The sequence below is a fragment of the Panthera leo genome, chromosome F3 (assembly GCF_018350215.1).
Source record: "Panthera leo isolate Ple1 chromosome F3, P.leo_Ple1_pat1.1, whole genome shotgun sequence".
NCBI classification, from domain to species: Eukaryota; Metazoa; Chordata; class Mammalia; order Carnivora; family Felidae; genus Panthera; species Panthera leo.
In genome coordinates this window covers 12411407-12431271 of record NC_056696.1, presented here as the reverse complement: position 1 = coordinate 12431271, position 19865 = coordinate 12411407, and the positions used below count along the sequence as shown (strand labels likewise).

The 19865-nt window shown below is 40.2% G+C and overlaps 1 protein-coding gene across 2 annotated transcripts in view; it reads left to right on the top strand.

The window, feature by feature from the left end:
• Positions 1 to 19865, top strand: part of NME7 (NME/NM23 family member 7) — a 260266-nt gene that overhangs the window by 75091 nt on the left and 165310 nt on the right. For both annotated transcript variants that reach the window (XM_042925970.1, XM_042925972.1), the window contains one exon: positions 9561 to 9666. In XM_042925970.1, coding sequence (XP_042781904.1) covers positions 9561 to 9666 — 106 coding nt within the window. The remainder of the gene's footprint in view (positions 1 to 9560; positions 9667 to 19865) is intronic.

The window sequence follows — 19865 nt, the reverse complement described above, 5'->3', positions numbered from 1 at the left end:
ATATGTTAACTAACTAGAATTTGAATAAAAACTTAAGGAATCGCCAATGGCCAGTGATTTCATCAGCCATGCCTGTGTAATGAAGCCTCGTAAAAACCTTTGGAGGTTTGGAGATCTTTGGGGTTGGTGAACAAGTGGAGATTGGGAGAATGGTGTGCCTTTCCCCATACCTTGCCCCGTGTATCTCTTCTTCTGGCTGTGGATGCGTAGCCTTTATCGTATCCTTTCATCAGCTGGTAAACTTAAGTATTTCCCACAATTCTGTGAGCCTCTCTAGCAAATTAATTGAACCGAAGGTAGAGGTCGTTGGAACTTTGTGTGTCTATAGACAGGCCGACAGTCAGAAGCATAGGTTGCCTGGGGTTGGTAACCGACATCTGAAGTGAGGGCAGCCTTGTAGGACTGAACCTTTGATTTGTTGAAACCGATGTTGTCTCTGGGTAGATAGTGCCAGAAGGGAGTTGATTTCTTGGACACCCTGCTGGGAGAATTGCTTTGGTGTTCTGTGTGGGAGAACACTCCCACACTGCAGTTGGGTCTGGAGCCCCTAAAAGACATATTTTTATTCGGTAGTTAATATAGGTTGTGCATTTATTTAATACTATTGATGCTGAAAATAAGTGGATTCAGAAGCGCAAGGGAGGCTTTATACTTTAATATGATAAAGCTGGTCTTGTCTTTTTTTTTTTTTTTAATTTTTTTTTTTTTTAACGTTTATTTATTTTTGAGACAGAGAGAGACAGAGCATGAACGGGGGAGTGGCAGAGAGAGAGGGAGACACAGAATCGGAAGCAGGCTCCAGGCTCTGAGCCATCAGCCCAGAGCCCGACGCGGAGCTCGAACCCACAGACCGCGAGATCGTGACCTGAGCGAAGTCGGACGCCCAACCGACTGAGCCACCCAGGCGCCCCGTCTTTTTTTTTTTTAATGTTTATACATTTTTGAGGGAGAGACAGAGCATGAGCAGGGGAGAGGCAGAGAGAGAGGGAGACACAGAATCCGAAACAGGCTCAAGGCTCTGAACTGTCAGCACAGAGCCCGACGTGGGGCTTGAACTCATGAGCCGTGAGATCATGACCTGAGCCCAAGTCGGACGCTCAGCCAATTGAGCCCCCCAGGTGCCTCTGCTAGTCTTGTCTTAAGTACATGTTTGTTTCTATGGCTGCACATACATAATGTGCCTATCTTCAAATACAGTTTGCAGAACGACTGTTTTCTTCTTTTTATAGTGGAGAAGCTTCTGCAGAGTTAGCTACCGTAATCATTCCTCCTGAAGAAATGTCTTAAACATGTTTGTTTCTATTTTGTACACTTAAATTTTTTAGCTCTTTCTGACGTTCGTCCCTGAAATACCCCATCGTCATGAACCCTGGAGGACACACCTTTTCTTGACTCTTGTCTTGGGAGGAGTGAGTATTGTGGACATCGTGTTAGCTGACTAGCTATCAAAGAGAAATCTGGCTGCAACGCACAGCACACGTGAGGAAGCAAGGACAGGACATGTGAATTAAAAACTGAAAAACCTCACACGAGCATCCCCAAATAATCTCTCCTTGATCTTAAGTTCCTGTTAGTTACGATTTAATCCTTTGTTCTTCCTTATCCAGATTTCACCAAAGCTTAGACTATAGTCACAATTTTCTCTTCAGTTGCCTGTGGTTACTCACTGAGAGCAACCACTGCAATGTGGCTTCGTCTTTTCATTCCACCAAAATCTTTTTGGGTAAAATAATCAATGTGCTCTTACTTACAAAATTCAAGGAAAAATTTTTATTTCTTTTGTATCTGTCTGCAACATTGAAGTTTGAACACTTTCTCCTTTTTGAAATTCTCTACCCTATTTCGATTTTGTGATGTCTCACTGCCCTTGTTTCTTTAGGGCTGTCAGGTCATGATCTATGTCTTATTAATTGGCTGTTCTTCCTTCACCTGTCCTTTAAAGTGATGATGTTAATCAGGCTCCATTCTCTCACCTACTAATGTCTTGCTCTGTTTCTCAGTCTTGGTCCGTAAAATAAGGGAATAGTTGTACCTACATTATAGTGTTCTTCTGAGGATTAAATAAAATGATTTAACTGTTTAGCATAGTGCCTAAAACGTAGCGTTTAATGGAGATTATCTGTTATTAACACTCCACTTTCATGGTGCTTCTCCAATCTCTACCTATTAGTTGTACGCGTATAATATCAATATATAAAAATCAGCAGTGTTCTTGATATACCTGAAATAACCAGTTAGAAAATGTAAACTTAAAAGAGAGTTCCTTCATAGTGTAAAAAAAAGTATATGATGCTCAAGATAAACCTAACAAAAGATGTGAGAGATCTTTATGGAGAAAACCATAAATTTTATTGTAGGCCAATAACAAAAGACTTAAATAAATGAAGATCTACACCACGTTCATGCATGTGAAGATTCAGTATCCTAATGATAAAAAGTCTTTCCGAATTTATCTATAAGTTCAGTGCATTTCCAGTCAAAATTGAGGCAGAGTTTTTCCTGACGCTTAATGAAATTCTTGCGTAGAAGAGCCAGAAGCGCCAAGGAAGTCTGGAAGGGTAAGAAGAAATGGTGGTGATAAGATGACTTCTTTCTGCAAGAGGAAGCCTTTTAGAAAGCTTTGGTAGGAAAAGAAGTGTGATATCGGTATGGGAGTAGACAAGTGGGTCAGTGTAACAGCCCAGGGTACTCAAGAAATGACCCATAAGTAATGAGATCTTGGTGGCGTTATGAATCATTGGGCAAGAGATAGATGGATAGTCAATAAATTGTACAAGATGATTTTATGTGGACAACTCAATTTCTTAATTCTATGTGTAGGGTTCTCCGTAGTCTTTCAGATTCATACTCAAATAATGCATCCCAAACTGAACTGATTAATTTTAACTCACCAAACTATTCCTTTTGTATTCTGCATACCATTAACAAAGGAACTTGAGGGGCGCCTGGGTGGCTCAGTCGTTTGAGCGTCCGACTTCGGCTCAGGTCTATGATCTCTCGGTCCGTGAGTTCGAGCCCCGCGTCGGGCTCCGTGCTGGCAGCTCGGAGCCGGGAGCCTGCTTCGGATTCTGTGTCTCCCTCTCTCTCTGCCCCTTCCCCGCTCATGCTCTTTCTGTCAAAAATAAAAAACCAAAAAAACAAAAACAAAAAACAAAGGAACTTGAGAGCCAGTAAATATTCTTCTGCCTCCTTTATCCCCTACATCCAATGAATAAAAAGTTGTGTAGATTTATCTTCTAAACATTTTCTTCAGTTCTCTCCTTTTCCTTCATTCCTACTCTCACTGTGTAACCCGGGTTGCTATAATAGCTCTGGCTCAGACTTTTCTCCCACAAATACCTCTTCCACATAGGTTTCAGAGCAAGCTATCTAAAAATATTGATCTGTCCATGTCATGAATCTGCTAAAAATGTTCCAGAGTGATGCATTATCCCCCAAATCAAGTTAAAGCTCCTTAACGTGTTTTATGAAAATGATCTGAATGCTAGCCTCTTCTCCAGTCTCATATCCTGCCTCTCCTTCTTTAGACTGTGGTGTTCTTGCTCTATTGCCTTTACTCTTTCTGTCCCTCTGCCTTGGGATGCCATATCTCCCTTTGTCCAGGTAATTTTTTTTGGCCCTTTAACTCTGCTCAGAGTTCTTTATATATTACAGATACAGGTTTTTTACCCAGGTGTATGATGTGCAAATACCTTCTCACAGTGTGTTGTTTGTATTTTTATTCTCTTCAACAGTGTCCTTGGATGAGTAGAAGGTTTTAGTTTTGATGAGGTCCAACGTATCAATTTGTTCTTTGATGTGTTGTGGGTTTTGTGTCACGCCTAAGAAATTGTCACCTCATTCAGGGTCACAGAACTTTTCCCTTTTGTTTTCTTCTAGCGATTTTATAGTTTTTGGTTTTATATTTAGCTACATGATCCATTTTGAGTTAATTTTTATATATGGCATAGGATCTGACCAAAATTTGTTGATTTGTGTATAGACGTCTGATTGTTCCAGCATCATTAGATAAAATCACAGTTTTTCCTCCACTCAGTTACCTTTATACCTTTGTCATGTTTGTTGACTGTGTATCTGAGAGTGTATTTCTGGATTCTTAACTTTGCTCTATTGATCTTTTTGTCTTTTTTCAATGTGAATTTTGAACTTATTAAGAAAACAAACATCCCATTTAGAAATGGACAAAAATTTTGAATAGGCATTTACTTCACCAAAGAAGATACGTGAATGGTATGTAAGCGCACATTAAAAGTACACAACGTCAATAGACGTTATGGAAATATTAATTAAGACCACAATGAGCCAACACTACACAGCTTTCAGAATGGCTAAGGTTTAAAAGAACGGACCATGTCAAGTGACAAGGATGAGGAGAAACTTAGGAACTATCATACACTGCTGATGGATGAGAATTTAAAACGGTACAGTCACTTTGGGGGAATGGATGAGAATTTAAAACGGTACAATCACTTTGGGGAATAGTTTGGCCGGCACTCAACTAAAAACTTAAACATGCAGCTACCCTGTGATCCAACCATTCCACTCAAGTATTTTCCCAAGACAAATGAAAACAAATATCAATACGAAGACTTGCGCGTAACAACTTTGTTCATAACCACCTTATTTGTGATATCCCACACCTAGAAATAACCCAAATGTCCAAGAGGTGAGTGGATAAAGAAACCATGATATTAACACATGGAATACTATTAGGCCATAAAAAAGAATGAAGTACATAGCATGAATCTCAACATAATTTTGCTGAGTGAAAGAAGCGGGACTAAAGAGCACAGACTATATAATTATATTTAAGTAAACTTATTAAAAATTAAACTGATTCCTAATGATGGAAAACAGATCATTGGTTACAGGGCCAACTTGTTAATGGTAAGGGAGGTAATGGTAAACGTAATGGTTAATGGTGGGGGAGGCAGGGAGAGGCAGAAGAAAGGGATTGCCCAGAGGAAGGAGGGATGACTGGTAATGCTTATTATCTTGATTGTGGTGATGTTTTCTCAGGAATAAACATGTCAAAGCTTATCAAATCGTATCCTTTAAATATACTCAGTTGGAAGTATGTTCATTATACCTCAACAAAACTTAGAAACCAGTGGCAACAACTCTGCTCAACTGTTATCAATTTCCTGGTTCTATGTGAGGTACCCTTCATACCTACTATATACCTCTATTTCTTACCATCTTTGAAAAGTATTTGTGGTTATGTTTATCCTCTCAGTAGACTGTGAATTCCTTGAGGATGTCTAATTCATCGTCATACCTCCAGGATCTAGGTCACTGGTGTTCAAAAATGTTTTGGAATTCAAAACTAACAGAGACCTTATGTGCAACTCACTACGTTGCAGGCATCATTCCACATGCTTTTATATCTGATTTAATTCTCACAGTCTCCCGTGTAGTCGCTTATGTCATCCCAATTTACCAGGAACTGAAACTTGGTGAATTTAAGCACCTTGGCCTCCTGACAACATGAGCCCGAGTACCTCTGTCTCCAGAGCCCCATGTTTAACCACCAGCCCCATGTTTAACCAACTATGGATACCAAAAATAGAGGCCTACCTTGTTTTAAACATTACCGTCTTTTAGAGTACGTTAGTGATGGAAACACTTTCAGAGAATTTGGCAAGTGGAGAGAAGAAAATTTAGCATCAGTAATCCTGCCACTGGTGTTTACAGTTTGTTTATGGCATATTCCTTCCAGCTTGTTCCGTTGATCATTTATATAATTTACATAGGAACACCATGTACCTGATTTTAACTTGATTATTTTTTTCACTTAATATGATATTTTTCATGTTAACAGATTATTGTCACAGGAGTACATTTTAATGGCTACAGAATATTTTGTTGTATGCATATAACATGATTTATTTAAACATCCCCTTACTTTTGGACATTTTGTTAGGTTCTCTCTTTTTTTTTTTTTATTTGTAAATAAGGCCGCATTGATCACGTGACTTCATATTTCATTTCTTAAAGGTTTGGATTTTCTGAGAACAGATTTCTTATTTGGTATGAGGGTATGTAGAGAGCAAGTTCAGTGTTTTCATGTTTAGTCTGAGGCACTTACAAAAATGATATTTAAAATTACTTTGTAAAAGTTTTGGAGAAATTTTTAACAACCATTTAGTGATGCTTTTATTATGGTAATAAAGATAAGAATGAGGATTAGTCAGATGTTTTAGTGAGATTACCGGTGGGATTTTAGGTGAAATTTATGAAACAGTGCTACTGTTTTGTTACAATTTGTTAAGTAAGATATAGTAAAAAAAAAAAAAAAAAAAAAAAAAAATTGAAGACTCCATCAGTCTTCATTTTAGTTTTTGGTAAAGTTACCTATGTCTATCCTTCCCTGCTAGGTAGTTTAGGAACATATAAAGGGCTAAGAGTAATAGCAGGAACCCTTGGAAGGAGAGGAGCTTTATGTAAAGTGTTTAAGCAGCTCAGATCACAAAGGGATGCGAACATTTTTTTGTGCGACTATCACATTTGTTGTGTAAACTCTCTAAATCAGTTGCCATAACAATGACCTAGTAGAAGTGCTCTTGCAAATGTCCGTTTAGATTAATCCTTGGGACAGATAGGACAACCTGTGCAGGGAGAAAGAGCAAGCAAAGGCAGAAAGAATTAACTCACATTCGCCCAGAAGGTAGATTTAAGTAAAACCTTCGTATTCCTTGCCTGAAATACACATTTATTCAGCATATGTAAATGAGTGCTTGGAAAGCTGGCATTTTCAGTTTTAAAAATTGAGGAAGAGAAGAGGAAAGTCGAGACAAAAATAACTGGCCCAATAATTGGTTCAGCTAGAGGTGGAACAATTTAGCACAGCTTCTTTACTTTTGAAGGACAGGTGATGGAAAAGGCTCAGGGCTTTGCAACCAGCGCGACCTGGGTCTGAATACCGGCTTTGCCCCTTGCTAACCCGCAAGGGCTCGTTAGTCAAGGCTTTCTTATGTGTGCAGCGTGGGTAGAGAGATCTTATTTCCTAGCACATGCAGAATGTATTAGTTTCTGAATTTCAGTCGTTTCATAACATTGAGAAGCTGCTAGTGCAAAACGAGGTCCCGGCCTACTCGGAGCTTGCATCTGATGGTGAAGGGGATGCCAGATACTAAACAAATAGACGTAAAACAAGTCAGGTGGTAAGTGCTCCGAAGAAAATAAAGCGGGGGAAGGGATAGAAAAAGCCCAGGGTGGAGGAAGGATTGTGCGTCGAGTGGAAGTGAGGAATGCTGTGAAATGTATTGATATATAAATATAAATGTGTGTCAGGAAGTCCTCACCGTCTCTGGTTTGAGCAGAGATCAGAAGGAAGTGAGGGAGGAGCCATGCAGATATCAGAGAGAAAGAGTGTTCCGGGAGGAAGGGAAGAGTACAAGCAAAGTTTCTGAGGTGGGAACTTGTTTGCTGTGTTTAGTCAAACCTCGAGGGGGTGAGGCCAGTGGTGGCCGGACGGAAATCTAAATGTTTTTGTGGAAACAGATGATTAGCTCAAGGTACAGCTAGGGGCCTAGGGGCCAGATCCTGAAAGGCCTTGTAGACGTCTAGAACTTTAAAATTCATTCCGAATGAGATAAAAGGCTACTGGAGAGTTGTGTGCCGAGGGGCAGCATGTGTTTTACAGGTTTTCATGCTGCCTGCAGTGTTAAGAATAGATCAAGCCAGGTGGGTGTAGGTGTGCTGGGGGGCAAGTTGGAACGGGGAGAGCAGTTAGGAGGCTAGAGCAGTTGTCAGAGGGAGAATTGGTGATAGGCATGGACCGGGGTGACCGATATGGAAGCGGTTGGATTCTGGCTGGACACATTATAAAGGATTTCCTGAGCGACTGGGTGGATGGCTAAGGAAAGGAGAGAAATCAGGGATCACTCGAAGTTTTTTTTTTTTGGCCTGTGCAGTTGGAAGGATGGGAAAACAGGGTGGGAGTGAACAGATTTTATGGGAGACGGTGGAAATCAGGACATTTTAAATGTGCATCCTCTATAAGCGGTAGTGGCTGAGATACGGGTGTGGAATTTAGGGAGGAGGTTGGACTGGAGGCAGAAACGTGGGAGCCATCAGAATACGGATGGCATTTAAAGACATGGGACTCGAGCTCATCAAGAGAGTGACCGTAGGTAGAAGATGGACCCTGGAGCTCTCCAACACGGAGGGGTCAGCCGCATGGGCAAAAACCATCAGAGGAGACTGAGACGGAGTGGCCAGTGAGGCAGGAAGACAGTCAATGAATGGAAGCGTTGCAGGATATGGAGTGAGATCACTTGTATCAAATCCCGCTCGGCCCAGCGAGGCGAGGGCTGAGAAGTAACCAGAGTACTTGGCAACGCAGAGGTCACATCGAGCAGTTTGGGGATGAAACCTAAGTGACTGTCACCTTAAGAGAGAATGGAGGTGAAAAGTAAAGACAGAGAATAAAGACCCCCCCCCCCCCGCCCCCGCCCCGCTTTTGAGGAGTTTTGTTGCAAAGGAAGCACAGAAACGGGAACTCTAGAGGAGGCCTTTCCTTTCCAGTTTGAACAAGTCCACATCTTCTTTGTGGCTTTCAAAATGTACACAGTACATTGTACTGTGGCTTCCAAAATGTGTAGTACATTAACACTTCCTGTGATCTTGCAATCTTTAAATTCGTTGATAAATGAGTATTTACTTTGAGGCATTTGTTTTAGGTGCCGAAAGACCTACAAAGCCATGCAGGTTAGTTACTTGAAGCAGATCTAAAGCTTGTGGAGGGCAGTTGCCCAAATAGCCACAGTTTTGACTGGGGACGTCACAGAAGGCCTCCTGGAGTCGGTGATATTTGAAGTGGCCCTTTACACGTTGGTAGAGTCCTTTGGAGCTTGGGACAGAGGGACTTATGGGGAATGATGGAAATAACAGTAGGAAAAGCTTCAGGCGGAAGGCATTTATCTGAATAATTAAAAGAATTAATTAGTGTGACTGTGTTTGTGGCTGGTTCAGATTGCTGAGTTGTCATCTAAGGGAACCATGGGCAAAGCAGATACCATAGCCTGAATCTGGTTATAAAATAAAGCTTATATGATTTAATTGTATGCTAGAATTCTAGTAAGTTCATTAGTTTAAGCTGATTAGTTAAAACTAATTTCGCAGTTCTGATTTTTAGATACTAATCTGTTTCTACAAAGAATTCCTAGTTTTTAATTTCACAAATTTTAATAAAAAGTTTAAAATCGGACCTGTGTCTATGAACTAATGCTTTGAGGAAAATAAGAACTTGATATTCATTACTTCCAATCTTCAAAGTATGTTAAGATGTTATTAGTTTTAATCCTAAGGCAGAATGCTACATGTCCTCATTACTTTAATTGTACTTTTTTTTTTAGATGATCTTTTGATTCCAAGACTTAAAACAGGGTTCGGTTCATCAGTCTTTGTAAAAGTCATTTTTAGAAAATTTGAAGCAAAGAGTTTTCATTATGAAACTTTAAAAGTAATCCTGTCGTTTTTTTCCCCTCTCACATTAATAACCTAGGGATCCAAGATAAGAGATTACATATGCCAGAGTTATTTCTTTTTGTCTTTAGGAAACGGAGTTATTTTTTCCTTCGAGTGGAGTTTGTGGACCCGCAAACACCGCTAAATTTACCAATTGCACCTGTTGCATCATTAAGCCCCATGCTATCAGTGAAGGTAAGTGCTGTGTTAAATACAGTGTATCCAAGTACGTTTTGTTAATAGGAGCTTATTTTCTTAGTTCATTTTTTGATGTATTTCACAGCAGAAATGAAAGTATCATTTTAGCATTTTTTTTCTTTGAAGCCACATGAATAAAGGTAACACGAGTGGAAAATCTGTCTCCACTTATATTTATCTGCATATGTGTACCTTTTTTAAAAAGGCGTTCCTTGAGGTGCTGATCGTGACCATGCGTGTCCTGTTTAAGATCTTGATTCCTTGACTTTAAATCCCCCTCCTCCCACCACATAACCGATTTACTTAATTCACTGAAATAGGTCTTAAAACAATGTCTGCAGTATGCCCTGAGAAAGCTGGAGAAACTTCCTTCAGTTCTTAGTATATGAAACAAAGTTCTGTGAATACAGAAATACATATTTGTACACATACATACATATACACATGTGCACATGTGCAGAGATAGGTAGATACATATATATGGCTATATACTGAGAGTGTAAGCTTTTTTCTTTATTTTTCTTCATCTGTTTTATTCTGTTGTGTGCATTTTTGTGAACTATTCCCAATTCTTTTGGAAATGAGATGGATAGAATTGAAAAGATTGCCCTTAAAAAAAGTAGAATATTCTGAATAATAAACATAGGTGAATGGGTTTTTTTAGTTGTTGTTTTTTTTCCCCAAGTATCAAAGCAATTCGGGTATACAGTAGAAAATTTGGAAATAAAGTGAAAAAGGAAACAGTAAAAGTTACCTGGTTTTCCATTGTCTTGACATTGTTAATACTTTTATATTTCCTCTAAATTCTTTTCTTCTGAATATGTGGATGTGTGCATGTAATTGTTGACATGCATTGTTAAATTAAACGTGTTGAATGACATGTAATTGTTAACATGGTTGCAATGTATGTCCATAGGATATTGTTTTAATTTTAGGGAGCATTTTGGATGCTCTTAATTCTTCACGAATATTTTAATAGTTGTACACCATGCAGTCATAGAGATGTAGCATAATATTTGGCTACTTAGGTTGTTTCCAGTTTTTTGATGTTAACAATAAAGTTTTAAAGAATATCTTTGTACATGAATATTTGACAGTATCTCTAGTCATTTCCCCTGGCTAGTTTTCTAGAAATAGAAGTATTGGTTGAAAGGATATGAAGATCTTAAAGATCTTGTTGCATAATTAATACTTCTTTAATTATTTAGGAAGTACTTTAATACCTTGTAAATCCTTAGGACCACAGTTATAGGGAGCTAACATGCACGATCGGTAACGAACATTTATGGAGACCTTTCCACCATGTGCTAGGCCGTATACCGAGTACCTTATACATTATCTCCTTTCGTCTTCATGTCAATTATGCCAAGTAGGTGGATATATCATTCGTTTCCAGATAAGTGAACTGAGGCTATCTGAGAATAAGTTATTTCCCCCAATATAGAGCAGGGAATCTAGGATACAGACCTGGTCTCTTCTACCCTCCACGTTCTCTCCTCTACGTATACGACTCCACAGCAAGATGCTTATGGTAACACGGTTAGCAACACTTCCACAGGAAGGAATGATAATATTTGAAAGGGCTGGTGTTGACAGGCTATGAAAAACAAAATTGGGACTTTATGTTGCATTCATTTTCTTACCTTGGGATGAATACACACACACACACACACACACACATGCACACACACACACACGCACACGTTTATACCCAAATATGCACACACACATGTGTACACATACATACATACATGTATACACATACACATACATAATATGCGCATATATACATATATAATACACATGTTTTATTTTATTGTTATGTTTATATGTTATGTTATGTATAAATAAAGTTTATTTATTTATTTGGGGCGCCTGGGTGGCTCAGTCGGTTAAGCGTCCGACTTCGGCTCAGGTCATGATCTCATGGTCCGTGAGTTCAAGCCCCGCTTCGGGCTCTGTGCTGACAGCTCAGAGCCTGGAGCCTGTTTCAGATTCTGTGTCCCCTTCTCTCTCTGCCCTTGCTCTGCTCGTGCTCTGTCTCTCAAAAATAAATAAACATTAAAAAAAAAATTTTTTTTAAGTTTATTTATTTTGAGAGAGAAGGAGAGCATGAGCAGGGGAGGGACAGAGAGACAGAGAATCCCAAACAGTCTCTGCACTGTCAGCATGGAGCCCAGCACGGGGCTGGCACTCATGAACCACGAGATGATGACCTGAGCCAAAACCAGGAGTTAGGTGCTTAACTGACTGAGCCACCCAGGTCCCCCCCAACACACGGTTTAATATGATGCAACAAATTCTTCTTGTTTAAAAGCTTCAACTTCATTAAAAAGCTTATACCTTTGGCATCTTAATACATTCAATTGGGTCTGCAACTGTTTTATTTTTTTCTAAGGAAAAGTGGGATGCATGGAAAGGCAGGAATAAAACAGGATTCTAGTAAATATGGTTATGTACTTTATTAATGGGATAAATAGAACTGAAGTAATGAAAGTGATTAAATGAATGGTGATGTCAAAATGATTTATTTTATTTATTTATTTATAAGATTGGCTATGTTTCATGTATTTATATTTGATACATAACATTAGAGGCATATGAGTTGATTGAAGGAAATTTTGTAAAATCTGGTCAGATGGCAGAATACTTTTAACGTTGGCATTTTGAGGCCTTTGTTTTTCTTTTCTTTCTAAATCTCAATTTTAGGGATCCTTTTAGACCATTTTAAAATGTGTAATTAATCCACTATAGCTTAGAGTTAAATTGTGGCTGCAGTGAAATGTAGTTCAAAACCTCGTGTTGAATTTATTGTTAGATTTACGTGGGCCCTTTCAAGTGCTGGCATATGTTTATCTTTTTCTATAAGGATCTCACTTCCTGGTGTATTTAATTTCACCTGTGGTCTAGAATAGGTATGAGGGAAGAAGGGATTTTTTAAAAAGGTGGTGTTGATGGGTGAGCAGTTGAAATAGAATTGGGTCATTTCCTTCTGTTGACTGTCACCTTCCCCGAAGAAGTCCAGAATAGTTTCAGCCAAGCAAACCTGTTGCTTAGTACAGTGAGAACACGCCTTGATGGTCTTGGCAGACTTCACTAGGGAGAGAGAGTGGGCCTGTATTGTAGGGTTTTGGGTGTGACCTTTAGAGATTTAAGGTGGGTCTTGCACTGATCTGATTGAAACTGGGTAAAGTTCATGATCTAATAGTTTAGGATTAGTGGGAACAGTGAGACAAAGCTCTTAACCAAGTCTTGTTAAGTACACAGTTCTTGGATAAGTGAGTTGTTTGTCCAGTTGAGGGAATACTGTGGACTGTTTGAGTAGTCTATTGTTGGGGCAAATGGACTTTTGGGAAGTTCCTGAAGCAAACAATGAAGTTATTTACTGATTTATAGTCTTATCTTCGGGTAAGAATTTCTTGGCACAAATAATAAAGTCATGTGGATGTAGGCAGCCTCAGTTCTTAGCCCTATAGTTAATTTGTATGGATGTGGAGGTTTACTTCTCCTAAGAGAGCTAGAAAAAAAGAGAGCTTAGTTTGCAGATGAGGTGGTGGGAAAAAATGATGGGGTACACTTGGGGCATCTGCCGTGTTCCTGTACGTAGATTAAAGTACATTTTGTCACTTGGGGACTCAGGATTTACAAGGGAAGAAAAACAAGGAGAATGTTCTCATGTTCTTTTTTCTTTCTTAATTTAAAAGCTATACAATGTGTTTGTTTTGATGTCCTCAGTATTATTTCCATGTAGCTAGTTTAATTCCATCAATGAAATGAATTATTTTTACTCTGAAATCAGGCTGTGTAGGTTTGTCTTTTGGCTCTGCTGCTTACTAGCTGTGGGAAATTGCATTAAGTATCGAACCTCTTTGTCCCTTGTTTCCTTATCTATCAAATAAGTATAATATAGCACATCGTCTTTAAAGGGTAACTGCAAGGATTAAATGCACTGACGGCAACAGTTAAATGGCTAAATGATTAATTAAATGGTTAAATGTCAGGATGCATGTGTTAAACACAGTGCCCAACTCTTAACGTGCTCTATGTGCTCGACATTCCTACTATTATGATTACTACTCTATTCGTACTGTAATTTTTCCCTCAGGTTCTGGTTCTAATTTAAATCCATGCAGGAGGCTCCTCACTTACCTCTGGTTGATTCAGCAGTCATCAGCAGTTCCCTATTCCATTGGGCCATTGTGGTTGGCCGGGGGTGGAGGGGGGGGTGGAGGGGTTGGGGGGGTGGGGAGCAGGAGGTGGCAGCCAGTGCCGGGATGGCTGCTTCTGCCCTTGTGTCACCCAGATTTAGCCTCTGAAGTACTAGAGTCCTGAAATTTTGTTGGAAAATTTCCCTTCTTATAACGGATTTAGGCATTAAACAGTTTCACTGCGTTTTTTCATAATACTCTCCTCCCTGAAATGTCGTTTCTCCCATAGTAAAGTGAGTCAAGGTGGTTTCTAAGTTTCCTCTCAGCCTTGAAATTTAAACCCAGTATTCGGTACCTCAGTGCTGTGTTTTGGCTGTAAAATTAATGCTATGTTCATGAAGACTGTTTCAAAGCATGTTGGATTTTATTTTTACAAAGGTATGGAGAGACAGTGTTGGGGTCTGCTTGCATTTAATTAGTTGGGAAGCAAATTACTTCTGTGAATTCTGGCCAGTTGACAAATTTACCCCCGAGTTGACTCTGATATGCTAACTAGCACAGGATGAATACAGCAAGGTCATGTTTATCAAGTTTTTCACTTTTTAAAAGTGGGTTATTCTTACTCAGACTCTCTTGCAGAGTTTTCATTTCCACCCCAAATGGTAGTTTGATGCTAGGTAGGCCCAGAGCCCCATAAGACACGTGCCACCAACTTGGGCTGCTTGAATTGGTTAAGTTCTTAACTTTTTGGTGTGAGATTTCCTTCAAGTAATTCAGCCCCTGGGACCCTGTGGAAGAGGTGTGAAATTTTTGGGTGCAAAGACATTGGATGGAAACATCGTAAATCTCACTTTGTGCCAGTGAAAATTCCTGGAGTGGGCCCAATTTTCCTTAGAATGTCACAGTTTTGGAGTTCCGTGAATGTTTTATGTTCTATCTGAAAGAGTAGACAAAACAGTGGAGGGAACTTATAACAGATGCACCAAGTACATTGAACTACACATAAGACCTTTGCCTTTGAGTGCGTTGAGTGTAGCAGCATGCATTCTCGAAACACAAAATTAGAGGCAGTGAAAACACCTAATAGATTTGTAGGTTATGAGGATGTTAAATGAAATCAGTGATTTTTTTTTTAAAAAGTTTATTTATTTATTTAGAGAGAGAATGTGAGCAAGGGAGGGGCAGCGAAAAAGGGAGAAGAGCGAATCCCAAGCAGGCTCCTCACTGTCAGCCTGGAGCCTGACGTGGGGCTCGAACTCCCAAACCGTGAGATCATGACCTGAGCCAAAACCAAGAGCCGGATGCGTAACTGACTGACCCACGCAGGTGTCCCTGAAATTAGTGATTTAGAAGGAATCTCAAGAGGCAGTGAAGCATCCGACTTCGGCTCAGGGCATGATCTCGCAGTTTATGAGTTCGAGCCCCGCGTCAGCTCTGTGCTGACAGCTCAAAGCCTGGAGCCTGCTTTGGATTCTGTGTCTCCCTCTCTCTCTGCCCCTCCCCTGCTTGTGCTCTGTCTCTCTCTCCTTAAAAAATAAATAAACATTAAAAAATTTAAAAAAAAAGGAGTTTCAAGAATTTTGCTGGCTTAACAATCCTGAAGAAGTAGGTATGTATTATTAGGCAATTAATTTTTTTTTTATTTTGAAATAGTGAAATTTTGTTTGCTAATATGTTTCAAAATCTAATAGCGTTTAAAGTAAAATATAAGTCCCGAGGATTGTCAGCTGTGACGACTTGACTGAGGGGTAGAGGGAAGATTGAAATCTGGTTAATGAGACACTTGAAGGGCTTTTCTCAAGGATAGCATCACAAAAACAGTTTTAATAGTAATACCAGCTCACATTTGTGGAGTGCGAAGGACTTTATGTGAATTATTTTATCCTCAAAACTATAGCATAGGGAGTGTTTGAAGCGCATGTCACACTGAGGAAGCCCGAGCAATGAAACGTTAAGTAACTGGCCAAAGTCACTTGCTGGCCACCAAAGAGTCAAAGCTCTTAGGTGGTGGCATTGGGATGTGCACCACGTTTGCCTTCATTCTGTCGCATTGTACCATTTTGCCTCTACATGGATTATCACTTAGACCATCTAGATTCCCATCATCACGTTTGATGGATTATTAACCCATTTTACAGGTATGGAATCGAAGCATTAGAAGACATAGTTAACATCCTGGCATGCCTACGGAAAGCCATCATGGGTAGAAGGTTATTTAATAATGGGTATGAAGGGTGATTTTAATTCCTAACATCTTAACCGGGTAAAAAATACAGTTTAAGATAGGACTTAGAGAAATTATTGCTGTTCTGGTCAATAATGGCAGTTAAAAGATAAATAATAAACAAGTTCTTGAGAATTCTAAACTTAGAATACCTCCTTAAAACTTTTCTAGTTAGATGTGAGTAGTGCTTTTTATATTCTTGAAGGTGTTTAGTCGCTAAGAGCAGTCCTTGTTTGTTTTCTTTTACATTTCAAGAATCTACTTTTTGGGGTGCCTGGGTGGCTCAGTTGGTTACGCCTCTGACTCTTCATTTTGGCTCAGGTCATGATCTCACAGTTCGTGGGATCGAGCCCCTGCACTGGGCTCTGTGCAGACAGTGCAGAGCCTGCTTGGGATTCTCCCTCTCTGCCCCTCCTTGGATCTCTCTCTCTTCCTCAAAATAAACAAAGAAACATTTTTTTTTTTTTAGAAAAGAATCTACTTTTCTTAGGTATCATTTATTTACACTTGTTTGAGGTCACTCTCCCTTGCTTCTGCACTCCAGTGCCACTGTCTGCCTTTCAGATCCCCAAATACCCCTCACCCTTCTCTCCTTGAGACTCATTCCTTGCTTTCCATTTGCATGGAGTGTGTGTGCCCTCCCTCCTCTTTCCCGCAAGTGTCATTTCCTCAGGGAAAGCTAACCTCACACCCCCAGAAGATACTAGGTTCCCAACTGACATGTTCTTTTAGCATTCTGCTTTTCTTCGGAGCCCTTAGCGCAGGTTGCTGTTATATATTAATTAGTCCACATACTGTATATTATATGGTGATTTTTGACTAATGATTTTGCGTGCCTCCTCCACAATATTACAAACTGTGATGGCAGAAACAGTCATTCTTCTCTAAATATTTTGCACTCTTCATTGTAAAATATTTTCTTTTTTTTCTTCCCTTTTTTTTTTTTTTTTAGCTCACGTGTTACTTCATATCTACACATTGTCAGAGAATGAGGTCTCTGTGATAATTGGTTCTTTGAAATTTGTCGATGTCCTTTGTTACTTAGTGCATGGTTAAATTTTAAAAATATTCCCAGTGTGTGCTTGAAAAGAAGGGTATTTGTCGCACTCTTCTCTCTTTGTATAGAAATAACTGTTGATTCAAATCTGTTGTTCAGATCTACATCCTTCCTCCATTTTTTTCTTTTTTTGTCTGGTTGATTTATCAGCTTCTGAAAATAAGTTTTTAGACATTCTCCCATGTTAAAATTACTCATTCTTGTTATGAATTTGTCAGTTTCTCCATTTAATTAGGACTGTTTTTGCTTTGTATATCCTGTAGCTACATTGTTATGTATGATTATTACATCTTTTTGTTTATTACTCGGTGTCCTACTTCATTCTCATTAATGGTTTTATGTTGTTTACCTTAAACGTAAGGTGGCATATCCTTTTTAAAAAATTTTTTTGAGCCTTTTGCTTCTAATACATGTCGTATAGCCACTATGGCTAAATTTTGTTTTATTTCTACTTTTAAAGATTTTTATTTTTTCAGTCTTAGGATAGTTGAATTCAACCTCTTGCCATTTATTATAGTTACTGATCTATTTGGATTCCACACATTCCAAAATTGGACAGATGTGTTCATATTGATTTTGTAGAGTGCTGGCAGGGCTCTTTGAAGGTAAGCAAGCTGGCAGCTGTCATTTTCTTCCCCTGCCCCCCGGCGTAAACACAGAGGCACCTGCAGGAGGCGGGGCTACACAGACACCGGTAGCCTTGGCCTAGGGCTGAGAGCAATTTTTGCTAAAGCTGTGTGCTCACCGCACCCAGCCCCTGCACGCACAGCTGCCCCGTGTGCCCCACCAAGGCACAGCCTGGCACCCAGCCCAGCTGTGACCTTCGGCTACCTTCCTGCACCACGCCCAGCCACCAGGTGCACAGCTGCCTCCGCGTGCCTTGCCCAGCCACCGCACCGTGCCTAGCCACTCACCCTCAGCCACCACTGGGTCACACTCCCAGCCCTGCGCCCCTGGCCACCCTGGCACACGGCCCCCGCCCGCCGTAGTGCTTTTGGGGATCCAGCATAGGATTAGTGGCCCCATGCAACTTTTGCTAACATTGTTGTCCAGTTCCCAAGTTCCCAGGGTGAACACCCCCCTCAGAGCTGGCCTACCTGGGTCCTGCTAACAACACAGAGAGCAAGCACAGCCCACAAAACGGAGAGTCAGTGTAGACGACTGCTCTGAAAGGAAAAGTGACTCAGATACAACAGCAGGGCGTAAGCAACACACAGAGGCTATTCTCCGGAAGTGCCAGTTTCTGGTGCACAGGGGACATTGCACTGCAGGGCACTGTAGGATCTCTTCTTCATAAAGTCACTACTTGCAAGAGTAGGGGACATAGCTGACTTCCTTAACATACAGAAACAGACACAGAGAGGCAGCCAAAATGAGACAGAGAAATTTATCCTGAACGAAAGAACAGGACAAGGCACACGCAGAGATCAAAACAAAACAGATATAAGTAATATGCCTGACAGAGAACTTATCTCTTTATTTGTTTTTATTTTTTTAAGTTTATTTATTTTGAGAGAGAGAGGGAGCGTGAGTGTGTGCATGAGTGGGGGAGGGGCAGAGAGAGAGAGAGAGAGAGAGAGAGAGAGAATCCCAAGTAGGCTCTGCACTGTCAGCTCAGAGCCTGATGCGGAGTTTGATTCCACGAACCATGAGATCATGATCTGAGCCGAAACCAAGAGTCAGACGCTTACCTGTCTGAGCCACTTAGCCACCCTCCCGCCCTGATAGAGAATTTAAAGCAATGATCGTTAAGAATAATCATCGGACTCGAGAAGAATGGAAGATATGAGTGAGACCCTTAACACACGTATGTATATATATGTGTATTATTCAGCCATAAAAAAGAATGAATTCTTGCCATTTGCAACAGTATGGATGGAACTAGAGTGTCATGTTAAGCGAGAATAAGCGAGAAAAGTCCGTCAGAGAAAGACAAATAGCATTTGATTTCATTCATGTGGAATTTAAGGAACAAAACAAATGAGCCAGGAAAAAGAGACAGAATACGAGACCAAGAAATGGGCTCCTCACTATAGAGAACAAACTGATGGTTACCAGAGGGGAGGTCGGTGAGGGGATGGGGAAAATAGGTGATGGGGCTTAGGAGTGCAGTTGTCATGGTGAGCACCGGGAGATGTGTGGATTGTTGAATCACTGTCTTGTACACCTGGAACTAAGGTAACACTGTATGTTAACTGGCAGTAAAATAAAACCCTAAAAAAAGAGAAAAGGCTGTATTTAGCAAATGATACAGAGAATGCTTTCAACAGCCACTGATGGAAATCTTTTTTCATCTTTTCAGTTATTGCTGCGAGAATGTTATTTTTCCTTTTCTTAACTTTTATTTTTTCATCAACTTTATTGATGTTTAACGTCTATAACCATGCACACGTTCTGAAGGTACAGTTCCAGCAGTAGTGTCTCAAACTCTGAGTTTAGAAGTCCTTCTTTTGTTTTTTTTTTTTTTTTATATGTTGGTTTATTTTTGAGAGAGAGACCGAGAGAGTGAGAGGAGGAGAGGCAGAGAGAGATTGGGAGACTGGGAGAGAGAGAACCTCAAGCAGGCTCTGTACTGTCAGTGCAGAGCCCGACGTGTGGCTCAAACCCACAAACCCCGAGATCGTGTGACCTGAGCCGAAACGAAGGGTTGGACGCTTAACCGACTGAGCCACCCAGGCGCCCCAGAAGTCCTTCTTAATGTATGAACTTGGTCTTATCTAATGGCTCCTTCTTGGAGACTGGTGGAGGATGAATAAATGGTGTTGAT